This window comes from Pelobates fuscus, chromosome 3 (assembly GCF_036172605.1).
Source record: "Pelobates fuscus isolate aPelFus1 chromosome 3, aPelFus1.pri, whole genome shotgun sequence".
In the NCBI taxonomy this organism is placed as follows: domain Eukaryota; kingdom Metazoa; phylum Chordata; class Amphibia; order Anura; family Pelobatidae; genus Pelobates; species Pelobates fuscus.
The window spans coordinates 255,477,450-255,498,627 of record NC_086319.1 but is presented as its reverse complement, the minus strand read 5'-3'; the positions used below and the strand labels follow the sequence as shown (position 1 = coordinate 255,498,627).

The 21,178-nt window shown below is 40.0% G+C and overlaps 1 protein-coding gene across 1 annotated transcript in view; it reads left to right on the top strand.

The window, feature by feature from the left end:
- Nucleotides 1-21,178, top strand: part of SND1 (staphylococcal nuclease and tudor domain containing 1) — a 594,953-nt gene that overhangs the window by 52,688 nt on the left and 521,087 nt on the right. The window contains exon 10 of the mRNA XM_063448347.1: nucleotides 16,700-16,813. Coding sequence (XP_063304417.1) covers nucleotides 16,700-16,813 — 114 coding nt within the window. The remainder of the gene's footprint in view (nucleotides 1-16,699; nucleotides 16,814-21,178) is intronic.

The window sequence follows — 21,178 nt, the reverse complement described above, 5'->3', positions numbered from 1 at the left end:
ACATTAAACAGAGAGTGTACATAGAACAATATCGGACCTCTGAAAAGTATAAGCATGCATATGGACTCATTACTTCGTTTGGGCCCCTTTTGCAGCAATTACTGCATCAATGCGGCGTGGCATGGAATTTATCAGCCTGTGGCACTGCTGAGGTGTTATGGAAGACCAGGATGCTTCAATAGCGGCCTTCAGCTCTTCTGCATTGTTCGATCTCATGTCTCTCATCTTTCTCTTGGCAATGCCCCATAGATTCTTAGTAATCCCACGGTTAGTGAACCAGGCTTTGGTGCTTTTGGCAGTGTGGGCAGGTGCCAAGTCCTGCTGGAAAATTAAGTCAGCATCCCCTTAAAGCTTGTCTGCAGAAGGAAGCATGAAGTGCTCCAAAATCTCCTGGTAGATGGCTACGTTGACCCTGGGCTTAATGAAGCACAGTGGACCAACACTATCAGGTGACATGGCTCCCCAAATCAACACTGTGGAAACTTCACACTGGACTTCAAGCATCTTGCAGTGTGTGCCTCTCCATTCTTCTTCCAGACTCTGGGTCCTTGGTTTCCAAATGAGATGTGAAAGCTGCTCTCATCAGAAAAGAGAACTTTGGACCACTGAGCAACAGACCAGGTCTGTTTATCTTTAGCCCAGGTAAGACGCTTCTGACGTTTGTTTTTCAGGAGGCACTTGACAAGAGGAATATGACATCTGTCCAGCCTCAGTCCACTCCTTGTGAAAGTCCCCAACACTTGAATGGCCTTTTCCTGACAATCCTCTCCAGGCTGTGGTCATCCCTGCTGCTTGTGCACCTTTTCCTTCCACACTTTTCCATTCCACATAACTTTCTATTAATGTGCTTTGATACAGCACTTTGGGAACATCCAACTTCCTTCGCAATTGCCTTTTGAGGCTTTCCTTCCTTATGGAGGTGTCAATGATGGTTTTCTGCACAACTGTCAGGTCAGCAGTCTTCCCCATGATTCCTACTGAACCTAACTGAGAGACCATTTAAAGGCTCAGAAACCCTTTGTAGGTGCTATGGCTTACTTAGCTGATTAGAGTGGGACACTGTGAGCCTAGAATATTGCACCTTTTCACAATATTCTAATTTACTGAGATTGTGGATTTGGGGTATTCATGAGCTGTTGTAAGCCATAATCATCGCACTTTTGACAAATCACGGCTTGAACTATCTTGCTTTGCATGTAATGCGTCTATCTCATATATTAGTTTCCCCTTTTACGTTGCATTACTGAAATAAATGAACTTTTGCACGATATTCACATTTTTCGAGTATCACCTGTATATCCTAAAGATTAAATCTTTATAAAATACTTGCATTGATTGTATTGAAGTTTCATTTAAAGTCCAAAGCATACAGGATCATAATACAATGTATGGACCCACATAGTCTCATGGTAAAGCCCACAGTTGACAAAACTTGACAAAAGGTTAAACTTCATGTTTAATCGACTCACGGTTTGTAGTGATGACTGTGTGGAATCAGGCTTCTTCTCGCATAGTGCTAGACTTGCTACCCAGACTCTTTCTGGTCTTACTGGATCCTCCGTAGACATTAGTGTTGTGTTGTAGCAGTTCCAGAAGCTGAAGAGAGAAGTGGGGTAAAGCTTATGGGTAAGTATACATACCTTCTACTGCACCCCCAGATCTCCACAGCCCATGGAGGGATGTTATTTTAGGGGGTATTTGCTAAAGACCATAGATGGTGACAGAGCCGCATTAAGTTTGTTTTTACATATTCAAATAATTTTGAGGTACCTTATTACAGTCTAACATGTGTGGTGTTTTGGAATTGGTGTGTTTTTCCTGGAGTAATTAACCTTTACAGTACAAACGTTCCTGAAATGTTGAATTTGGTAGTTATAGTTGGGTTAATATTTATGACTATTAGAAGATATAAATGTGATTCTTGGCCTTCAGTGAAACATTTAGCAAATGTATCAGTGTAAAAAAATTCAAATTTATCAAATTGGATCCATTGACTTAGGGGTAGAAAGCATGGCCCTCTGGCAGATTTTGCACTAAAATGAATAGGATTATCTGTTGGAGAATCCTACTATACTGATCCATGCTATAAAATGTCCATACGTTACTGCTTAAAACATACTGTCTAAAAATATCCACTCGTTTTCTTTTCATGTTACTTTTCATTTTAAATTGCAATTCCTTGCTAGTGTTATCTGATTTCCTGTAATGATGCTGTTTGTAGCATCACGCCATTATAGAGACCATTAAAAAGCAGGTAATGTTGTGTGCAATCACTGGCAAGCTTATTTAGACCTTCTAATAACGTTCTTTTAAAATTATCTCCATTTCCCTGCCATGTAATTCCCTGTTTCGATCACTCACTACTTGTATCTATCACCAGAGGTCAGGTTTCTCCATCCTTTCACTACGGTGAAAATGGTTCATACTGCTGCTTGAATGGGAGCAAATGTGTGCACTGCAATGCTATTAGACTCGACTTGTTGTAATGGCACATGTACTGTGATTGCATGCTAAATATTATAGCTAGGGGACGACTTTTGTAGCTAGAGATGTAACATTCTAGGCCCATTCCTCTAAATATCTGATATTTCATTCTTATTAGGAAATGTTTTACTCAAAACACCATCACACGTTTGGTGTAATGTATAAGGTTATTTGGGGTTGTAATTTTGTTTATTGATCTTTACTCCATTAGCCCACTATTTTCTCCTCCCCTGCCTGCGTTGTTTCTACAAATACCACTATAAACCTCATGGCTTTGGTTTCTGGGAGTTCTGCTTTATCATGTAGTAAGATAACTAGTGTTTTCTCAAAGTTACAAGAGCAGAGTTACTGTCTGCAGTTTGTGGATTTTCAGCCAATTTAGGTACTTCAAACAAGTATTTTCATTTGATTTTAATGTATTTATGCATACTTTGCTTAATGTGTGACTTGTATAATGCTTAATAAAGGCGGAACATTTTCAGCATGGAGTGTCCCTTTAACGCAATTGTGTGATGTAAATGGGTGAACATATGGAACAGAGATGTTGATACGATATTTCCAATCCTCGGGGATGATCATTGAATACCAGAGATGCCAGCAGCACATGGCTACTGTTCTAATGCTAGTGTGGCTCTCTGAGGAACTCCAGGCTTACTGGAAAGGTCTAGTGATTTTGTGCCAATATAAATCTGTTTTGAAGCATACATGTGGATTAGGAATCCCACCCATGGGATTGTCAGATCTCTAATATCCAAAGTGAAAGAAGTTCTAATCTGTTGAAACAGTCTTGCCTTGGTATTTGTATTTTTTTTTTTTTGATAGTATACTTTCTGTAATGTATTTACTGTGCTAGTTGCTCCTAAATGTATTCATTCTGCACACATTCCTTTAGAGACTTTATTTAGTATTTTTTTTGAGTGTATTAAATAAACCACTCCAGAACAAAAGGATTCTATATTTAAAAGTTTTCATCTGTTTAATCTTTTAGAAATCCCAGATTTGTATTATAATAAACACCATATATTGTGTCATATAGTTAGGCCGCACATAATTCAGATTGTTACTCCAACCAAAAACCAGTATTTCATGAAACAATTTTTGTTAGAGTAACACTTTTGGGGGCGGGGCGGGGCGGGGAGGAGTTGACACCATCGGCTGTTTGGGGGCAGAGTCAGCCGCATGCATGCGTCAAATGCAGATTTTGCACAGGATTCAAAATTGCCAGAGTTCTGGGCTGGCTCAAGGAGCTGCTGGAGGTTGACTTACACCTCAGGCAGCTAATGGGTTCATCTCTATTTGCAGCATTTCGTAGTGCCGCACATAGACTTATGATCGGAGTGCTAGCAGAGTGAAGTCTGATCAAGTGGCATTACTGTGACCCAGACGTTTCCAGCCTGGGCACCTACAATTTCTGTTAGTTGTGCACACCAAACTTGGTCATGCTCGGCGAACATTTTTATGTGACCCAAAGTGAAGTTTTCTTTAATGACCCTCCCGGCTTCTGGGATTAGCACATTTGTGCTTTCTCCAGGTTTTTAATAGCTTCCCCCACCTACACCCTTCCCCTCATTTTACTTTTCAGTTATTTCAACATCTGAATTAAATCATGCGCTCTCCAAATCTGACAAAAAGGGGGTGTGAGTGCAAATGTAGAAATCATAACTCCTTTTTCTACAGGGAACGGACCTTACACTTGTTTCAGACGAGCAGAGCACAGCTAAGTATTGCTCTATCATTAGAAATTTTGTGTGGGGATTATTAGAGAGCGCTTTAGTGCCTTGGAGTACAATTCAGTTGGACCAATAATAGTGTGCATATAGCATTCTGTGGTCAGATAATTGCAGCTGGGGACTAATTGTATTCCTACAACCACCAAAGGGGCATTGCTCTGCATCGCCTTTCATGCCTGTCTGGCAGGAAGACAAGTATCTGCGTCTGCTTAGACATCTTCATGTTATCTCTGCTGACATTCTCTTCTGTGTGCACGAGTCTTTGTTTTCAGTCTTCTGAGCAGCTCTCATGTGATTGTCCCTGTGCACTCACTGAGCTGATGAATTCCTTGTATGAACTAAACCAGTGGGGAGGTATATAATTGGCCAGCGTGTTCCTAAATCTTTCTGCCTCTAAATGAAGATAAACTGCTGCAATAAAGGTGTTGGTTGCAGAAGAAAGGGTTTCATATTGGATGCATATTAATTCTGCGTGTTTTATTAAACCCAAGATTGAGCAATAAAAAGCAATACTTCGGTGCTGGCATCTGCCTCCATGCCGTGCTTTTATATTTTGAGGTAGCAGGTCCAGTTTAATAGAATTACAAACAATACTGTTAAGAAATCTCAATGTGCTGAGTTTTAATGTAAATACTTAGTTGAAGTCCAGTATGTCCACCAATCCCTCCAAAGTTGCATCTAAAATTAATGTATCGGTTATTCGAAGGGCTAATGGTGTTACGATTGGTATTCGAAGACCTGTACAGTGCTATAAGGCATGTTGGAGCTCTAGTAATTGCCATTGCTGTGGCTGTACTTCGCCATATGACTCCAATATGCATGCAGGGCACAGGAAAAAAAACTAATTTGAAGTGTTAAATCAAACAAGTGTGACTAGCACATTTTTCATGTCTCCTCCAATGTACGTTATAAATAGCATAAAATCACCAACTTTTACTATTATTACAACTACTACTCTGTAGTCTAATAATCTGATAGGTAGTAAAATTGTAAATTTGATAGTCCAGCAATAGAAAAAAATATGGTAGCTAGGCTTTCTCATTTTGAGGCATTAGTGACATTGTTGAACATTGATCGGCTACTTGCATTATTTGACATATTGTTATCTAAGCATAATACCAACTAATTAAAGGGACACTATAGTCACCCAAACCACTTAATCTCATTGTATCACTTAGTCCTGCAATGTAAAAAAGGCTTGACAAATCCCAGGTTGCCATAACGAGACAATTTGCCCTGACGCCAGTAGGGAGCCGGCCAGCCGCGGTGACTTTGGAGCCGGTGGCCCGAGAGGGAGCATTAATATACCTGCAGCTACTCTCTGCTCCCTCGCGCGCCGTTTAATGATGCCGGGAGCCGTGCTATGACGTCACTCCGACCCCGGCATCACTACAGAGAGCGAGGCAGCAGAGAGGAGCCGCAGGTATATTACTGCTCCCTCTCGCAAAGGAAGAGAGAGGAGCCACACTGGACCCCAGGGAAAGATCCACTCAGCTCATTAATATGTGCTGCAAGTTCTGCATTTTTGTTACACCATAGATACTTGCTGTGTCTCCCAAAGGCAGGCAGGCAGAAACTTGACAGAATCTAAATGTTGAATTATACCCCACACACAGTTTGATGGGTTTTTTTTCTTCCTTAATAGAAACTCAAGTAGTTTGGGCTTTATAATAACATCCAATCTGGTCTGAACATTAATGTGGTTAAATGCTTTACCTTGTGAACCCTCATTAATCAGTCCTTACACTGGCTGTGCTGCGTGCTCCATTTCTCGCTTGATAAGCGAATGTTTGCCCTTTACTGACAAGCTTTTAATGAAGGCAAAATTCAGTGGTTAGCGTACTGTATAATGTACAGAGTGTGTACTTTTGTTAACAGAATAATGGTATATAATATACTGGCTTAATTTGCTATGTAGAACACGGCCATCCAATGCAGTCTACATCTTAAAATTTCCTTAAAATTTCCTAAATAGTTCTCTCTAGAAAACAGAACGTATATGTTCAAGGGCAGACTTCTGAGCCCCTAATACTTATTACGGCTAGGTCAAAATGTATGGGTGTCCAGCACTTATTAAAAGATGCTGTATAGCAAAAGTATACATAAGCCCTATATTCTGTGCAAGTACTAGATGTCCATTAGAGGTACTGCAAGGGACACGCTGTTAAAATGGCTTCCTTTGCAGACTTTCACTTCAAACATGAAAGAAACACTCTAACGTTAATGTTTTTTTTTTAGTTTAGATTACTTTTGCTAGTATAAAAATATAAAGCTATAAAAAGATATAAAAATTTCTAATTTAGTGCAAGGTCTTTTCTCTGCAGCAGTGATAATTTTGGCAGCAAATTTCAATTTAGTTTTAGTCATAGCCTTTTTACTAAAGTAATTTTTGTTGTATTTTAGTCATCTGAATTTTTTTGTTTTAGTCTAGTTTTCGTTGACGAAATCTTCATAACCCTGGCTTGGTGTGTATTGTACTATATGAAATGCCGGCTATGTTGTAAATAGAACCTTGGCTTGATGTATTGTACTATATGGAATGCTGTCCATGTCATAAATACAGTCTTGGCATGGTGTGTATTGTACTATATGGAATGCCGGCTATGTTGTAAATAGAACCTTGGCTTGGTGTGTATTGTACTATATGGAATGCCGGCTATGCTGTAAATAGAACCCTGGCTTGGTTTGGATTGTGCTATATGGAATCCGGCCAGATCGTAAATAGAACCTTGGCTAGTGTATATTGTGCTGTATAGAATGTTAGCTTTGTTGTAAATAGAACCTCTTCTTGGTTTTAATCATACTGTATGTAATACTGGCCCTGTGATAAATGGAACCCTGGTTTGGTGTGTATTGTATGGTATGCCGTTCCTGTTTTTAAGAAACACTCAAAACATATCTGCTACAGTACCTCCCCGTTGGGAGGAGACCTTTTAATTTCTTACCTGGGATTTGCCAGGCACTGCTCCTTGCCTCCTTTACAACTCTGTGAGAGCTAAAATCTTTTAACTGAGCTCAGCCTAACACTGCAGGGCTTAACCCATTGGCTGAAAGTGATCAGCTGGCTTGCCGTGGGTGAACGAACAGAACCTTCCATGTCTCACTGAAATGTAGATGAGCTGATCTGTGGAATGGCGGACCACAGGTAAGAAGTCAAACTGTTCTAAAGAGGTTTGGCTCCTTATATCCCAAGGGCGCTAGGATGCTCTTTTCACCATAGCCATTACAGTGCAATGTAGTAGGTATGGTGCATGGAGTGTTTCTTTAAATAGAACCCTGACTTTGTGTGTGTTGTACTATATGCAATGCCGGCCCTGCTTTTTATAGAACCCTAGCTTGGTGTTTACTGTACGGAATGCTGATTTTTAAATGTGAGTGGAATTATGCTGTTGTATATGGTGCTGCACCCTGCTGTTGTAATGATATCTGAATGACTAAAGTTGTAATGTCTAGGTGCTTAACCGACCATGTGCTATGAAATCCTTGCTGCATCCAGCCTAGCATTCTTCTCTCACAGGGACACTTACTGCATGTTATTTATGACAGAATTTATGAAAGATTAAACAAGAATGAAATGAGATGCCTTATGTATTTCATTTCTCTTGTATCACTGAGAGTTAGACTGACTATAGAGAATGTCCGCATATTCTACCCCCCCCCAATTACGCATTTGTCCTGTAGCTGTTATAATTGTTGTGATGGAGAAAACTGCCGATCGGGTCCCATAGTCCCTCAATTGTTGGGTGGGGGCGCAATCCTTTAAATAATATCTGCACGATTGCTAGCACGGTGTGTAGATTACCTTTATTTCAAATACTCTTGTTGGTATTATGATTGGTACTGTTTCGGTTGTGCAGAAGTCTGAGTTGACATTTGACTATTTTGCATTTTAAATGAGACCCCCCCCCCCTCCCCCCCCCCGGGTGATCTACCCCGCTCCAGCTCTCAGCCAATCACCACCGTCCAGTTAGGAAGAAATTGACAGTAATAATCCAGAAGTTAGTTCTGTATTAATGTGACTGACATGGGACCACTGACAAGATCTGGTGGATGATGTCACACAACACGACGGAACTACTACAGCAAAGTGTTGACCACCTGTTTGCATTTTCAAGTACACTTTAGAGTGATGCGTTATTGTAGTAGTAATCCCTACCCCGAAAGCTGTGGTATTCAGTTTTTTAGCCCAGTGTTCCTATAGTAGAGTACTGCTAATGGAACAATAGGAAACCTTTACCATCTAACATGGTTTGCTGTTTTAGATTTCTAATACTAATTATTGTTTTTTATATAGCGCCAACTTATTACAGAGCACTTTACAGTACTATGAAAGGAGGAAATTTAGGTTGAGAAGGACCCTGCTCAAACGAGCTTAGTCTACCTAGATGCAGATTTCCTTTTGCTGATGTACTTAATGGCCTAACTGAAATCCTTTGTAGACATGTTTCTTTAACCCCTTGAGGACCAAACTTCTGGAATAAAAGGGAATCTTGACATGTCACACATGTCATGTGTCCTTAAGGGGTTAAAGGGACACTAGGTATTTAGACCATTTTATCTCATTGAAGTGGCCTGGGTGCTCTCTCCCTGTTACCTTAGTCCTGCATGAAAGTCCAGCATTCGAGAAAAACTTTGATGCAATACTTTCCTATTGGGAAGGCCTAATGCGCACAAAACTCGCTGTGCATTATGGCCCCCCCAATCGTATGACGTCAGAGGAGGTGGACCAAGACCCAGCACACAGAGGGTGAGTAAATGTTTATTTAACCCTTTACAATGCGTGGGGGGCAGAGGATCACGTTAGAAATACAAAGATGGTTCTTAATACTAAAGTGTTCCTTTCTGGTTTGTGCAAATTTTTTTAGCTGGTTTGTGCCATATCAAATTCCTGTTAATTCACGTTTGAACAAATTGATCCATCATGGATTTACCTTTGCACAAGTCTTGTTACAGATTTCCAAATATTAAGCAGGGGTGAATATATAATGTAAATTGGCGCTTGTTAAATGGTTCACATAATTACTGAACAAAGTGTTTAGAAATAATTGATTACATTGTAGCATACAAAGATAAGTTGTTGGTAAAGATTAGTTGTAGATGTAGCATATAAAGACTAGTTAATATGTATATTTTCCACCAATTCCTTGTGCAGTGTTGGTCAGGAAAAGGTTAACATTCCTGCTTCAGAGTGACAGCCAGCAGCTATTTTATCCATCACTGCCCACTCACTGCGACTCCGCTCATTCCTTTCTCCCTGTGGCCCATACTATTCACACCAGAGAATCCTTGTCTAATGAATTCCAGGCTCCTTCATAAACCTGCGCTACCTTAATTACATGTCATAATTTGCACACGCCTGAGGAATTGGCTGTCCTTGGTGTAACTCTATTGCTTGCTGGCATAATTGCCCCTTTGGCACTTGATGTGAATTTTAAACAGCAGCTGGGCAAAGTCCAGTGCAGCTGCATCACCTGGCTCAGTAAGATTGCTTCCATGGTACTCTCCTGTCAAGGCACCCACAGCGTGTCTGTTTATACATTGTAATGGAATGTCTGTCTCATGGAACGTTTCAGGATTATCTGCTTGTTATTGGTCGTTGGAGTGTCTAGTGTCACTGGTTTAATCATTTTGCTGATCCTCTAGCTTCCTGTTCATATAATTGTATTTGTATCTTAAACTTACAGAGATGTGTAGCATGGTGGTGCGGTATTTTTGTATAGTTTTCCAAGCTATTTGGTTCATTATACCTCTTGCTGTACATGCATGGCTCCATCTGATTAAAAGCCAATAAAAAAAAATAACCTTACTCTTTTGTGGTCATAGAATATATAATCTTTTACTTGGCAAAATGGCTAGTCACTAGCTGAACACAAATTCCCATGAAGCTGTCAAAGCATCATGGGAGTTCTGTAACTGCTTTGTGTCATCCCTAATGCAGAGTTTGTTATAAAACTTATATTTGATGCTAAACTACTCATTTGAACATTTTACAGGGTTTACATCAGTTCAGAGTACAGCAGTGTACCAGCTTTAATTTCAGATTAATACCATTTGAGTGTCCGACCAGATTTACTACTAGGTGATAGGCTAAAAGACTGGTCATTTTTATCGCCTCTATGAAAGTTGTGCAGATATTTTTATGAACATTAGAATAGCGCCTATTGTAAAAATATCAATGTATTCACCCCCATACTTTTCCAGACCTAAAGCATTATTAACGTCTTAGACCGATTACGTCGAACAAGTAAACAGTTTATGTAGAGAAATAGCTTGAATACCTACAAAATCAGATGTAATAGTAACCACCATACATAAACAAATGCTATAATGTTTAGACATGACCTGTAGGTAAAATGACAGAAAGGGAGAGCAAAGCAGGCCAGTTTTGTTGTATGAAAGATCTCCCAGCTGAACGAAAACTATCAATAGTTCTCCCAGTGATTCAAGCTTTTTTCGCCATTCTATTTATAGTAAAATTCTTTTACTTAGAGGCAACGAGGAAGTTTGTTGCCAGTATGTTTACGCCAAAATTTTGGTGCATTTTATTGTCTGTTTTTTTTAATCCATCGTTGCTTTAGCCAATCACCTGCTCTCATAAAAATGCACCGATTAAAACTTTAACAGTAAAGCTAAAATATGGGCAATTACAAGGTAACTAGATCTCAAATCCCTAAAATAAAAACCTTTTATTTCCATGTGCCAATATTACAAGCATAATGGGGTTTTTCATCCCAAGAATTAAAGAAAAAGAAATGGAATATTCTGTCAATTTACGATCACTGAGCGAACATTGCAGGAGTTGGACGTAGCATTGATACTTGCACTTGATGAATAAGCACTAGATTATCTTTGACTTTAGGATGATTCTACACATATTAATTTGGTATTTAATATAACCTTACAGTTAGCGGTTCCCTAAATGCTCAATTGGATAGCTCTTACAGCATTTGTATATACCTTAAAATGTTAAGCTGTCCACCTTGTAGCTCTATTGACCTACCTATAACATAGCCGCTCAGCACTGGTTTGTGCCTTGTATATACCATGCTCCATTTTACTAACCCCACCTCCCCCAAATCACTTTAAAATAATCTTACTCTGGGGGAATACACTTGACTTAAAGGGAGATTTTAAGCACCAAAACAACTTCTGCTTGATGAAATGGTGTATAGAAAATTACTGCTGATCCTGCCCAGTTTCCTGCCGTGACCAAATAACTTTGGTTATAGAGCACTAGCCACAGACCGCTGGCTGTGACACCCACAATCTCTCTACACCCTTCTATTATTGCACACTGTGTTAAATTTAGACTTATTTGTCTAAATCTGCTCTTATAGCCGGCTACAGTCTGAAGGAGCCTCCACACATGATTAAAGTTCAATTAGCAGAGCAGGAGATACGAACTAGTAAAGTAAGCACACTGTGATGTAGAAAATACAACCTTTTTTATTCCATTAAGGCTTTGTGAGTCAGACACGGGCGGGGTGTGTGGCTAGGACTGCATACACAGTTACTTGACTCCTAAACGCCGGCTTGGCAAATCAGCACCTCCTTATATAGATGCATTGAATTAAGGGTGGAGACACTGAGTGGCACCACAAAGCATCTCTAGTAGCCATCTGAGTGGCCATTGAAGGTGTCCCTAGGGGACAATGTAAACACTACCTTTACTTGAAAATGCCTGCAGGGCATGATTATGCTCACCAGAACAACTACATTTAGCTGTAGTTGTTCTGGTGACTATAGTGTCCCTTTAAGCTAATGTTTTGGTGCTTAGTGTCTCTAAGCTGGAAGAATTCATAGTCAGAATGGTTACTCCCCCCCAGACTTTTAAAATTACTGTTTTATCTTTTATGCATAATTGTAAAACAAGGTATTCATAAACATAATTTTCTAAAAAAGCATATGCAAGTCTTCTTTAAGCTCGTATTTCACTTATAGCTTTTCGTATCGCTTTGGGGAATAGTCATTAGTGTATGTTCCTTAAAAGCTGTATTTAAGACAGACTAAATCATTTGAAAACAATGGAATTGCTATTGACTGTGTATAGATATTCTATAGCCACAGCTGTAATTTTATTTTTCATTGTATTGTTTGAAAGCATTGCATACCTCCAGCTGTTCAGTTTGTGAGCCTGTGAGCAAATTGCTGATGCTCTTGTTATTAAAGTGCCATTTTGCAGTATAAGCTTTCCCAGGTAATGTGACTTTAATTCTGTAGAAATGGCTTGAAAGGATGATAGTTTCATGTAAATATAATGGTCCAGTTACTGCTATGGCTAAAAGGTATAATAGACATTTGGAAGCTGATGCACAGACAATTTTTGTGTGAAGCTCAACTAACCCTCATATTGGGTTTATCTCAAAGAATTTCTTGTCAAATTGAAGGCAAATTCATAAAGCTGGAGGAAATAAGGCTTTAAATGTTACCTCTTCTGCATAGTTGTAGCATTTCCACCTTTTATTTAGGCCATAGTCTTTAGCTTAATTAAAGCAGTTTTGGCATATAGATGATGCCCCTGCAATCTCACTGTTCAATTCTCTGCCATTTAGGAGTTAAATCCCTTTATTTATGCAGCCCTAGTCACACCTCCCTGCATGCTACTTAGTCTTCCTAAACACTTCCTGTAAAGTGAGCTGTAATGTTTACATTTTCTTTATTGCAGATTCTGTTTAGTGTCATCTCCTGCACTGATAAGTCTGTTAGAGCCTCCTGTATGTGAATAAATTGTAATTTACAGAGCATTAGATAAAACATCTAAATCAAGTTCACATCCGAGTACCTTTATGGCAAATGTTTCTTTTGTGATTTTTTTTTTTTCTTCTCTTTTGTACTCTTTCAAAATGTACCTTTTAACATGATAGGTGTGACTGTATAACAAATTGCCATGGGTTGAATCTATTATAAAACATAATGATCATTTGATGTAACGAACAGTAATGCACAAATTGCCATGTTGCTGGAAAATCAGTCAAATCCACATTTGGTCTAGAGGTGGATTTATTTTTTTTGTCATTCTTTCTTTTATTGAGGCAAATATGAAGGATACAAAATAAAGAGTGGGAGATGCATGGGTAGTTCAGCATAGGGATGTCACAGTAATAGCATTGTCAAGTACATTTCCAGCTTATTGGTGCCTCATTTTTATGTTTTGTAGGTTGCTTAAAGAAACATGTTTTAAACTTAGTCATATACACTATTTTAACACGCTTGATATAATTCAGGCTAACATGTCTAGATTTGCGGTACTAGGAAGATAGTGTTAAGTCTATGTGTCTTAAGAGTAATGCTAGCTAAGGTGGGTATTTAGTCATTACATGCTAGTGGTAACAGGCTAGTCAGTTCAACAGGGATACAGGAGAGGAAAACCGCTCTATTACACAGCAATATCATCAGCAATATTACACAGCTACAGGCTGCAGAAACCGGGCTGCTATATTCCATTATAGATGGCTTTAGAGATAAGTGGGGCTTCAGTGGAAAGGGGAACTGGGTAAACATCGGCCACATCTCACACTAGAGCATTCTGCCCTCATCCTATGCCCATCCTGCCTATCAGAGTCTCATAGGGAGATTTAGTCCTGGCAGTCCATATTAGGCCACTCTGTTGGTCCTTAGCCCCCACAAGAGCCCACTTGCGGTTCCCATTGCTCTTGTCATGCTTGGCTCTGTGAGGATGGTCCCAGGTGGCAGTGTGTGTGGCTTGTACCTGAAGTCGTTCCTTCCCGGGATTTTGGATGTGCTTCAGGGATCTCCCCTGCACGGCTGTCAGCCTAGGTCTACCAGAGCAGGTGCTGGGTTTCGCTGGATGCAGGTGAGCAGTTGCTCGGCGGGCTTTTCGCCTATGAGGCTTCCCCTAGCAGGGTGTGGGGCATGGCTTCCGTGCCGGGCAAGTTGTGGGTTGTTGTGCTTCAGGGGGTGAGGGCTGCGGTACTCGATCCCCTCTCGCCTCTTCTGCCATCCGGTTATGCCTGCGTTCGATTTTCATCCAGAAGGCACTAAAAAGCTTGTCTAGCCTCTCTTGGAGTGTTTCCCGCCCGCAAAGCGTGGGTCCGACAGCGTCGGCCATCTTGGCTCATGTGAGTAGGCTGATCTCGTGCTGCTCGTTCGTTGCCTTGCTCTCCTGTAGTGTTGCGGAGAGTGTTGCCTGTGTGTTTGCGCCGGGTTAACCCCCACCGGTGGGGGGGGGGGGGAGGGGTAGTTTGGGGATCCCTACCGCCGTTCCTGGTCCTGTAAGGCCGCCTCTCCCGCGTCTGCGTCCCCAGGTAGGCCGCAAGCGTTTGTCCGGGTCTAGCTGTTTGTCATGCTGCAATTAACCCCTCTGGGTAGATCAGAGGTGCCCTGATGCTCTCCAGCATATTCGATTGTGGTTGTATGCAGGTGTAGACCTCGAATCAGCATTTTAGTAAGGCTTTGCGTGGAGCTCACTTGCAGTGCGACCTTCCAGTTCGGCGGCCAGGCCCCGCCTAGAGGTGGATTTATATTATTTTGGAAGTGGTCTGGGAGGAGTGTCTTCTTGCCATAGTATAGTAAAGTCTGGTGCATATGTTCGACAGTAGTATTGGCACATGTTTATAACACTAGTTTGCAGTGACTCTTTAAAAGGAATGTTTCATGCAAGGCTCAAAATTCCATTTGCCCACTAGCCAGTGCTATGTGGAAATAAAGCACCCGCGAGGGATTATTAGTGGTTAGACTACTTAGAGCAGGGGTGCCCAAAGAGTAGATCCTCCGATATTGTAGAACTACATCTCCAATGATGCTTAGCATGCCTTTAAAAATGCTTTCGAATGGCAAAGCACCATGGGAGCTTTCGTTTTAAAACATGTGGGGATCTACCTTTTGGGCACCTCTGGCTTTGAGTAATGTGCTTTAGTGGTTGTGGTTCTTAGAGTGACTCTGTGTAACAGTGTTATTTAAACTGATGAAGGAACATTGGTTTGAAATTCATACAGCACTCCATTAGTGACGTCTTTAAGTGGAACAGTACCCTTTCAAGTTATAGAACCATCATTGTCTTTCTGGGTGATAACCATCTTAAATATAAAGTATTTTTAATATACATATTTCAAATTAGCACTGTTTTGGGCTCTAGATGACTAATACTACTGGCACAGTTCATTGCTTGGGTTCCCATTTGGTCAAATCGGCATAGAAGCCAAATTTCTCAATCTGGCACAGCTTAGTTGTAAACAAATTAGTTTCTCATCTGGATAAACCACAAAATGATTAATTTAAGATTTCTTTTGTCGGAATGTTTTTTTTTTTGTGTTTTTTTTTTTTTAACTATTGAGTATGTAAGAGAATTCTCATCTAGCTGTTTTCTGCCAAGTGTTTTATGTCTGGCACGCATACTGTTGTGTGGGCATTTCCGTTGGCTGTTGAGATCAGCAGTGTAATGCCTCTGCACATGGCACATGTTTACATGCGTTATGGATACTGCAAAAGCCCTTTTGTTTTATGTATGTATAAATCTTAAAGGCATACTATAGGCACCGTTTCAACTTTAGTTTAATAAAGCAATCTTAGTGTATGATCATTCCCCTGCACTCTCAGTGCTGAATTTTCTGCAGTTTAGAAGTTAAACCGGCTCTGTCACCATCATATAAAGACTCACCTTTACTTGTCCTCCATGACCACCAGACACCCAATGGCAATGTCACTGTCGGGGGTCTTTGGAAGTCATACAAAGAATTAGATGGTGACAGAGCTGCTTTAAATCATTTTGTTTCTGTTCATGTAGCCCTGTCAACAAAATCCCTGGCTGAGACTCACACAAAGGTTTCATTTTCATTCACAAACAAGGCTTCTACAGGCTCTATTAACAGAGAAGTAGATATATATAATTCTAAATTAAAGAAAATGTGCAATGAAGGAAGGTTTAACATTCGATCTCTTTCCAGGAAGTGTTAGACTTTGTAGTTCTAATGTAGGGAGGTGTGCCTATGTCTGCAAGTGATTTAACTCCTAAATGGCATACTATTGCGGTTACTCTGCAGGAGCATGCTCTATACACCAAGATGACTTCCTTAAGCGAACGTTGTTTCCGTGCATATAGTATCCCTTTAATGCATAATTGTTCATGCACTTGTTCACCACCAGTAAGTTTGTTTGTGGTGTGTACATGTAGAAATACAGACTTCTGATGCCCAGTGGTCCACCTTTTATAGATCAAATGACTCTCATAAAAGCCTTTTATAATGAGTATTGCATCTATAGCAGTCTATATACTGTATTACAGGTACGGGAGCTCCTCTGGAGGCTGCGAGGAAGACGACCCTGCAATGAAAACATTGTTGTTCCTGAAAAATGGCAATCTTTTCAGTTGCAGGACTAAAAGTGGTCTGGGTGCCTGGAGTCACTTTCAAAAACTTCGAAACCACCATATTTTGAAATCATGTTTTCAGAGTTGACCTAATGTGTAGTGTGCATATTTGCTCACGTTGCTTGCTTCTAAATTTTATGAATTATTTTCCTCTATTCAGGTGGTGCAAGTATTAAACGCTGATGCCATGGTTGTGAAGCTGAATTCTGGAGAATACAAAACTATTCATCTTTCCAGTATAAGGCCGCCAAGGCTGGAAGGAGAAGGATCACAGGTAAGAAAGCTGTATTGTGTCTTTGTTATTAGTAGCTAATAGTTCTCAGTGAAACATGTTACCATGGCCTATAATAGAATGGAGATGGTGTTTTCTTGCCATATAACCCTTGCAAGATGCACACATTGTACTTTTAAGTGTTACTCCAGTAGACCTATCTCCAGTGGATATTTTGTATAATGCATCAATTCAGTGTATAAAAGCTTGCCACTGCCTTGTAGAAAACTTTGTAGTAAGCATTACCCTGAGGTCCTTTTTAACCAGGGAATGTGGTCGATATTGGCCAATCCTGGTCTAATTGCATGTTACAGGAAAGTTACCAAGCATGTGAATGTATTACACATTTTCAGCCATTTTTCAGTTGAGCAGTAAAGCTGAAAGAGGCCTCTCAAAAATGTCATGTGACTGAATGAATGAGAAATGCACTTGCACGTTTGGAGCCTGAAGTGCAGTTAAACTTTTTACATTATATTTCATTTATAAAATATTTCTAGATCCAGATCTGTTGTTTTTGTTGTTGCTTTTAACTTTAAAGGAACTTATAAATCTTTTAGAAACCACGCAAAGCTGTTTTTACAAAATTAATGTTTTGCGTATTAAAGGTGCCTAATATTTTTTTTTAAGAATGAAGCTGTTTTATTTGAGCTTTACCTTTTTTACTTTATTCCTTTTTTGCAAAACATTAATTTTGAAAATATATGTTAAAAAAAATAAAAATCTCACTGAAGAAAATGGAACAGGATTGTAGAGTAGATAGACAAAATACATTCCTACTTTGCAATCTGTCAGATGTGGCCATCTCTTGTTGAGTCTTTATTTTATGCCCTTACTTAATAGACACCTAACTCTGTGACATTTGTATGCATTCACATGCACTGCAGTTTATCGGAGCGTCCATGTGTACACCTCCTCATTTATTGTGTTCTGTCATCAATAGTGGACACAGATGGCCAGTGGCAAAAGTATGTAAATGGTACAGACCTTTCACACTCCTTGTTTGTTTTCCAAGTGCGTCGGCTTCAGCATCTAGTAACATTGCAGTGCTAATTGCTATTTAATAGCTTTGGACTGCCATTTGGCTTTTAGCTGCATACCCAGCTATAATTACAATTGGCTTTGGTTGAATACCTTTTGCTTTACCTATTCCAAGCTGAACTGTTGGATAATGTGCATTTTGGGGTGTCAGTGTACATACTGGTATTCTCCCATGCAGTTATCTATCTATAGATACTATGTTTATACATGTTAAGTTTGGATGTCTTTCAATTTCTCATCAAATGTTAAGTTTTTACTACATGGACGGGTCATCTGTTTACAAATAACTGCGTGAATAGTTCTCCAAAATAGCATCTTTGGCAGCCCCATCAAATATGTTAAATGTCTCCTGCATACAATAAAATGGGTATCTGGGTATGTGAGGCTTTGGGAGTTTGATGGCATAAGCCCACCTCACTGTGTAACGGTCAAATCCAAAATAACCTTGGCATGGGAAAAGGTAATGTTGCCAAATCTTGCTGTCCTAGGGCTCTGTGCCTGCACAAGCTATGTAATCTGTAACATGAAAGGTTACATGTGTAATCTGCATGAGAAAAAAAGAAAGGTATAACCATTTGTAAAGCAATAATACCTAGGAAATATATACATTTGTGCTGTAATGAAAGCCAATAGTACTCTCCCTTCGTGCCGCTGACAGTAATTGTTACTTGAGCCCAAGGTCTGATATACAGTAAACAGTCTTCCGGTAGCGAGCCACTGAGGCTTTGCTCTGAAATTTCTGTAAGAGCTCACACATTCTTAGAGCCTTCTGCCTCTGTTAGGCCACTTATTCTTGAGCAGGGACCACTTTTCTCCAGTTCGTCCACTCAGTGGTATTAAGAGCTTTGGATGTTAATGGAACACTATAGTTCAGGAAAGCAAATGTGTATTCCTGACCCTATAGTTTAAAAATGACTATTAAGGTGGTCGGCCCCCCTTGCTCACCCTTAAATATGATATAAACTGACCTTTATTGAAGCTCCATGCGGGTCTGCTGGTGCTGACCATGTCTTCAATCAGCCTCTTTGGCCGAGAGCAGAATTTGACAATCTGTCAATCCAATGCTTTCCCATAGAAGGTGACGTAGGCACAGAACCAAATGCCCCACTGGTCAGTCAGCAACTCCGCATAGATGCATTGAATCAGTGCAACTCTACAGGGAAAGTTCAGAGTCTTCATGCAGCACTGACTCAGGAAGCACCTCTAGTGACTACCACTAGGGAACAATGTACAGCAAAAATCCTGTAGGGACATGCTATAGACACAATAACTACCATTTTAAAGGATCACTATAGTGTCAGGAAAGAACTTGTTTTCTTGACACTATACAACCCTTAAATTCTTCCCCACACTCAGGTCGCCCCTCCCTTGGCGCTAACGGGGTAAAACCCCTTCAGTTACTTTAATCCTGCGCCGGGCTCCCTTGGCGCAGATGACCTCCCCCGAGTCGAGCGGAATCCGCGCGCTTATGCAAACAGTCATATTAAAGCATTTCTCAATGCTTTCTTATTGACGTTCTGCACGCTGAATGAGATTTTCGCATCCAGCGTCGCAGAAGCGCCTCTAGCGCCTGTCAGGTAGACAGCCACTAGAGGCTGGATTAACCCTGCAATGTAAACATAGCAGTCATTCTGTTTCGTTATCTTTAGGTCAAGCTAGTCACTGAGCTCATCGGTGATGGAATTCCAGAAGCTCTGCTTACTACATAGTGTCAGCATTACTTTATATATAAGAATTATATTTTTGTCCTTTGGCATTCTAAGGTTTGGTGTGTTTAAAACCAGGTCTTCAAGCAGTTTTATGTTATAAGGACAGGTCTGAATTTAAGGCCTGTTCCCCCGCTCTGGAATAATAAAAGGGATGTTAATAACTAAAAATTGTTTTCTGCTTGGCAGCAACAATTTAGTCATGCGAATGTACACCTGCGGGAGCCATAAATTAGAATAAAGTAGATGTGTTTAGCCATTTTACACAACAGAAATAGATTATATTGACCAGATTTCTGCTTTAAGCTATTTAGTCATTTTGATCTGTTATTTGTTTATATAATGTGTATCCATTTTCAAGTGTCTTTCCCTATTAAGTATTGGCGTTTACAAGAAGAGCTAGTCTTCCTAGAAGCTGGTTTCTGTAGCGCGGTAGGTTAAGTGATTTGAGGCCTCTGTCTAATTGGTGTGTGTCAATACCTAGTGTGCCCCAGTATGCAAAGCTTTCGATCTTTTAATTTCATTTTTCATTTGTGCTTTTTTAGAAATCTAATTTCTTGATGGTTATTTCCCATGTTAATAGGGTGTAAACCTGGGGTATGAAACAAATTGCCATATGAAGCAAATTAGCCTCAAGTGTGATGCAGTTATGTGACATGTTAATCAGTGAGTAGGTTGAAGGGGACACCTTCCAAACCAAAGTAGATTTAGCAGGTATGCCAGTTCAGTTATGGCATGTCACTGACATTTGGAACACAGACAATATTCAAAACCATTGAATTCCTACCAACCAATATGGAAGACGCATATTTTTTTTTTTTAACGAAATTTAACTTTTAACCTCCAACATGCTGGGTAGGAAAAAGCAATAACACTGCAATATTGGGAAAATGGATATAAAAATAAATCCACGATGGTTAACCTATGCAAATGTCTTTCTGAAGACCCATCCTCTGTAATGCATATCTCAGAAGACCGTTTTTAGGCAAGTTATGAGCACCACACTAGGCTCATGGGGCGATGTGGTTAAGTTGGAGGAAAAACGATCTCTCAAACAGTCACAGTATCTAGGCACACGTGGTCTTGAACACGTGGCAAAGCAGTCCTTAATTCTAGTTTACCTATTCATTTATTTTGAACCCTAATTATTCAGTTTTTTTTTTTTTTATATAATTCTTTATTTTTGTGGTGCATGTTTGGACATTCAGATGAGCAAAAACATTTCACAAGATGAATTATGACATGGATGCGACAACATTATGAAATATCAAGAGAGGACTGCACTTTTTTTTTTTTTTTTTTGATAATGAATAAATGGTAAATTACAGGCTTAACATACATGTCTGGGTCATTACAAGCTTTTAAAATAACAGGAATATGCAGACATGAGAGTAAGAGTACAATCATGAGGAATCCAGACTAGAACTACAACAGGAGTTATCCACTGGTGTCTCGAGTATCAACAAGGCCCTGCACTATCTGAGAGCAGTAGTGCTATAACTGAGTAGATGTTAGGAAGTATGGTGCTTATGGCTTCCGCCAGCTGCTTACATGCCCCTTGGTAGCAGTCTCAGTGTCTGAGTTAACCGATCCCCACAGGTGTTAGAAAGGAGGTACAGGTCGG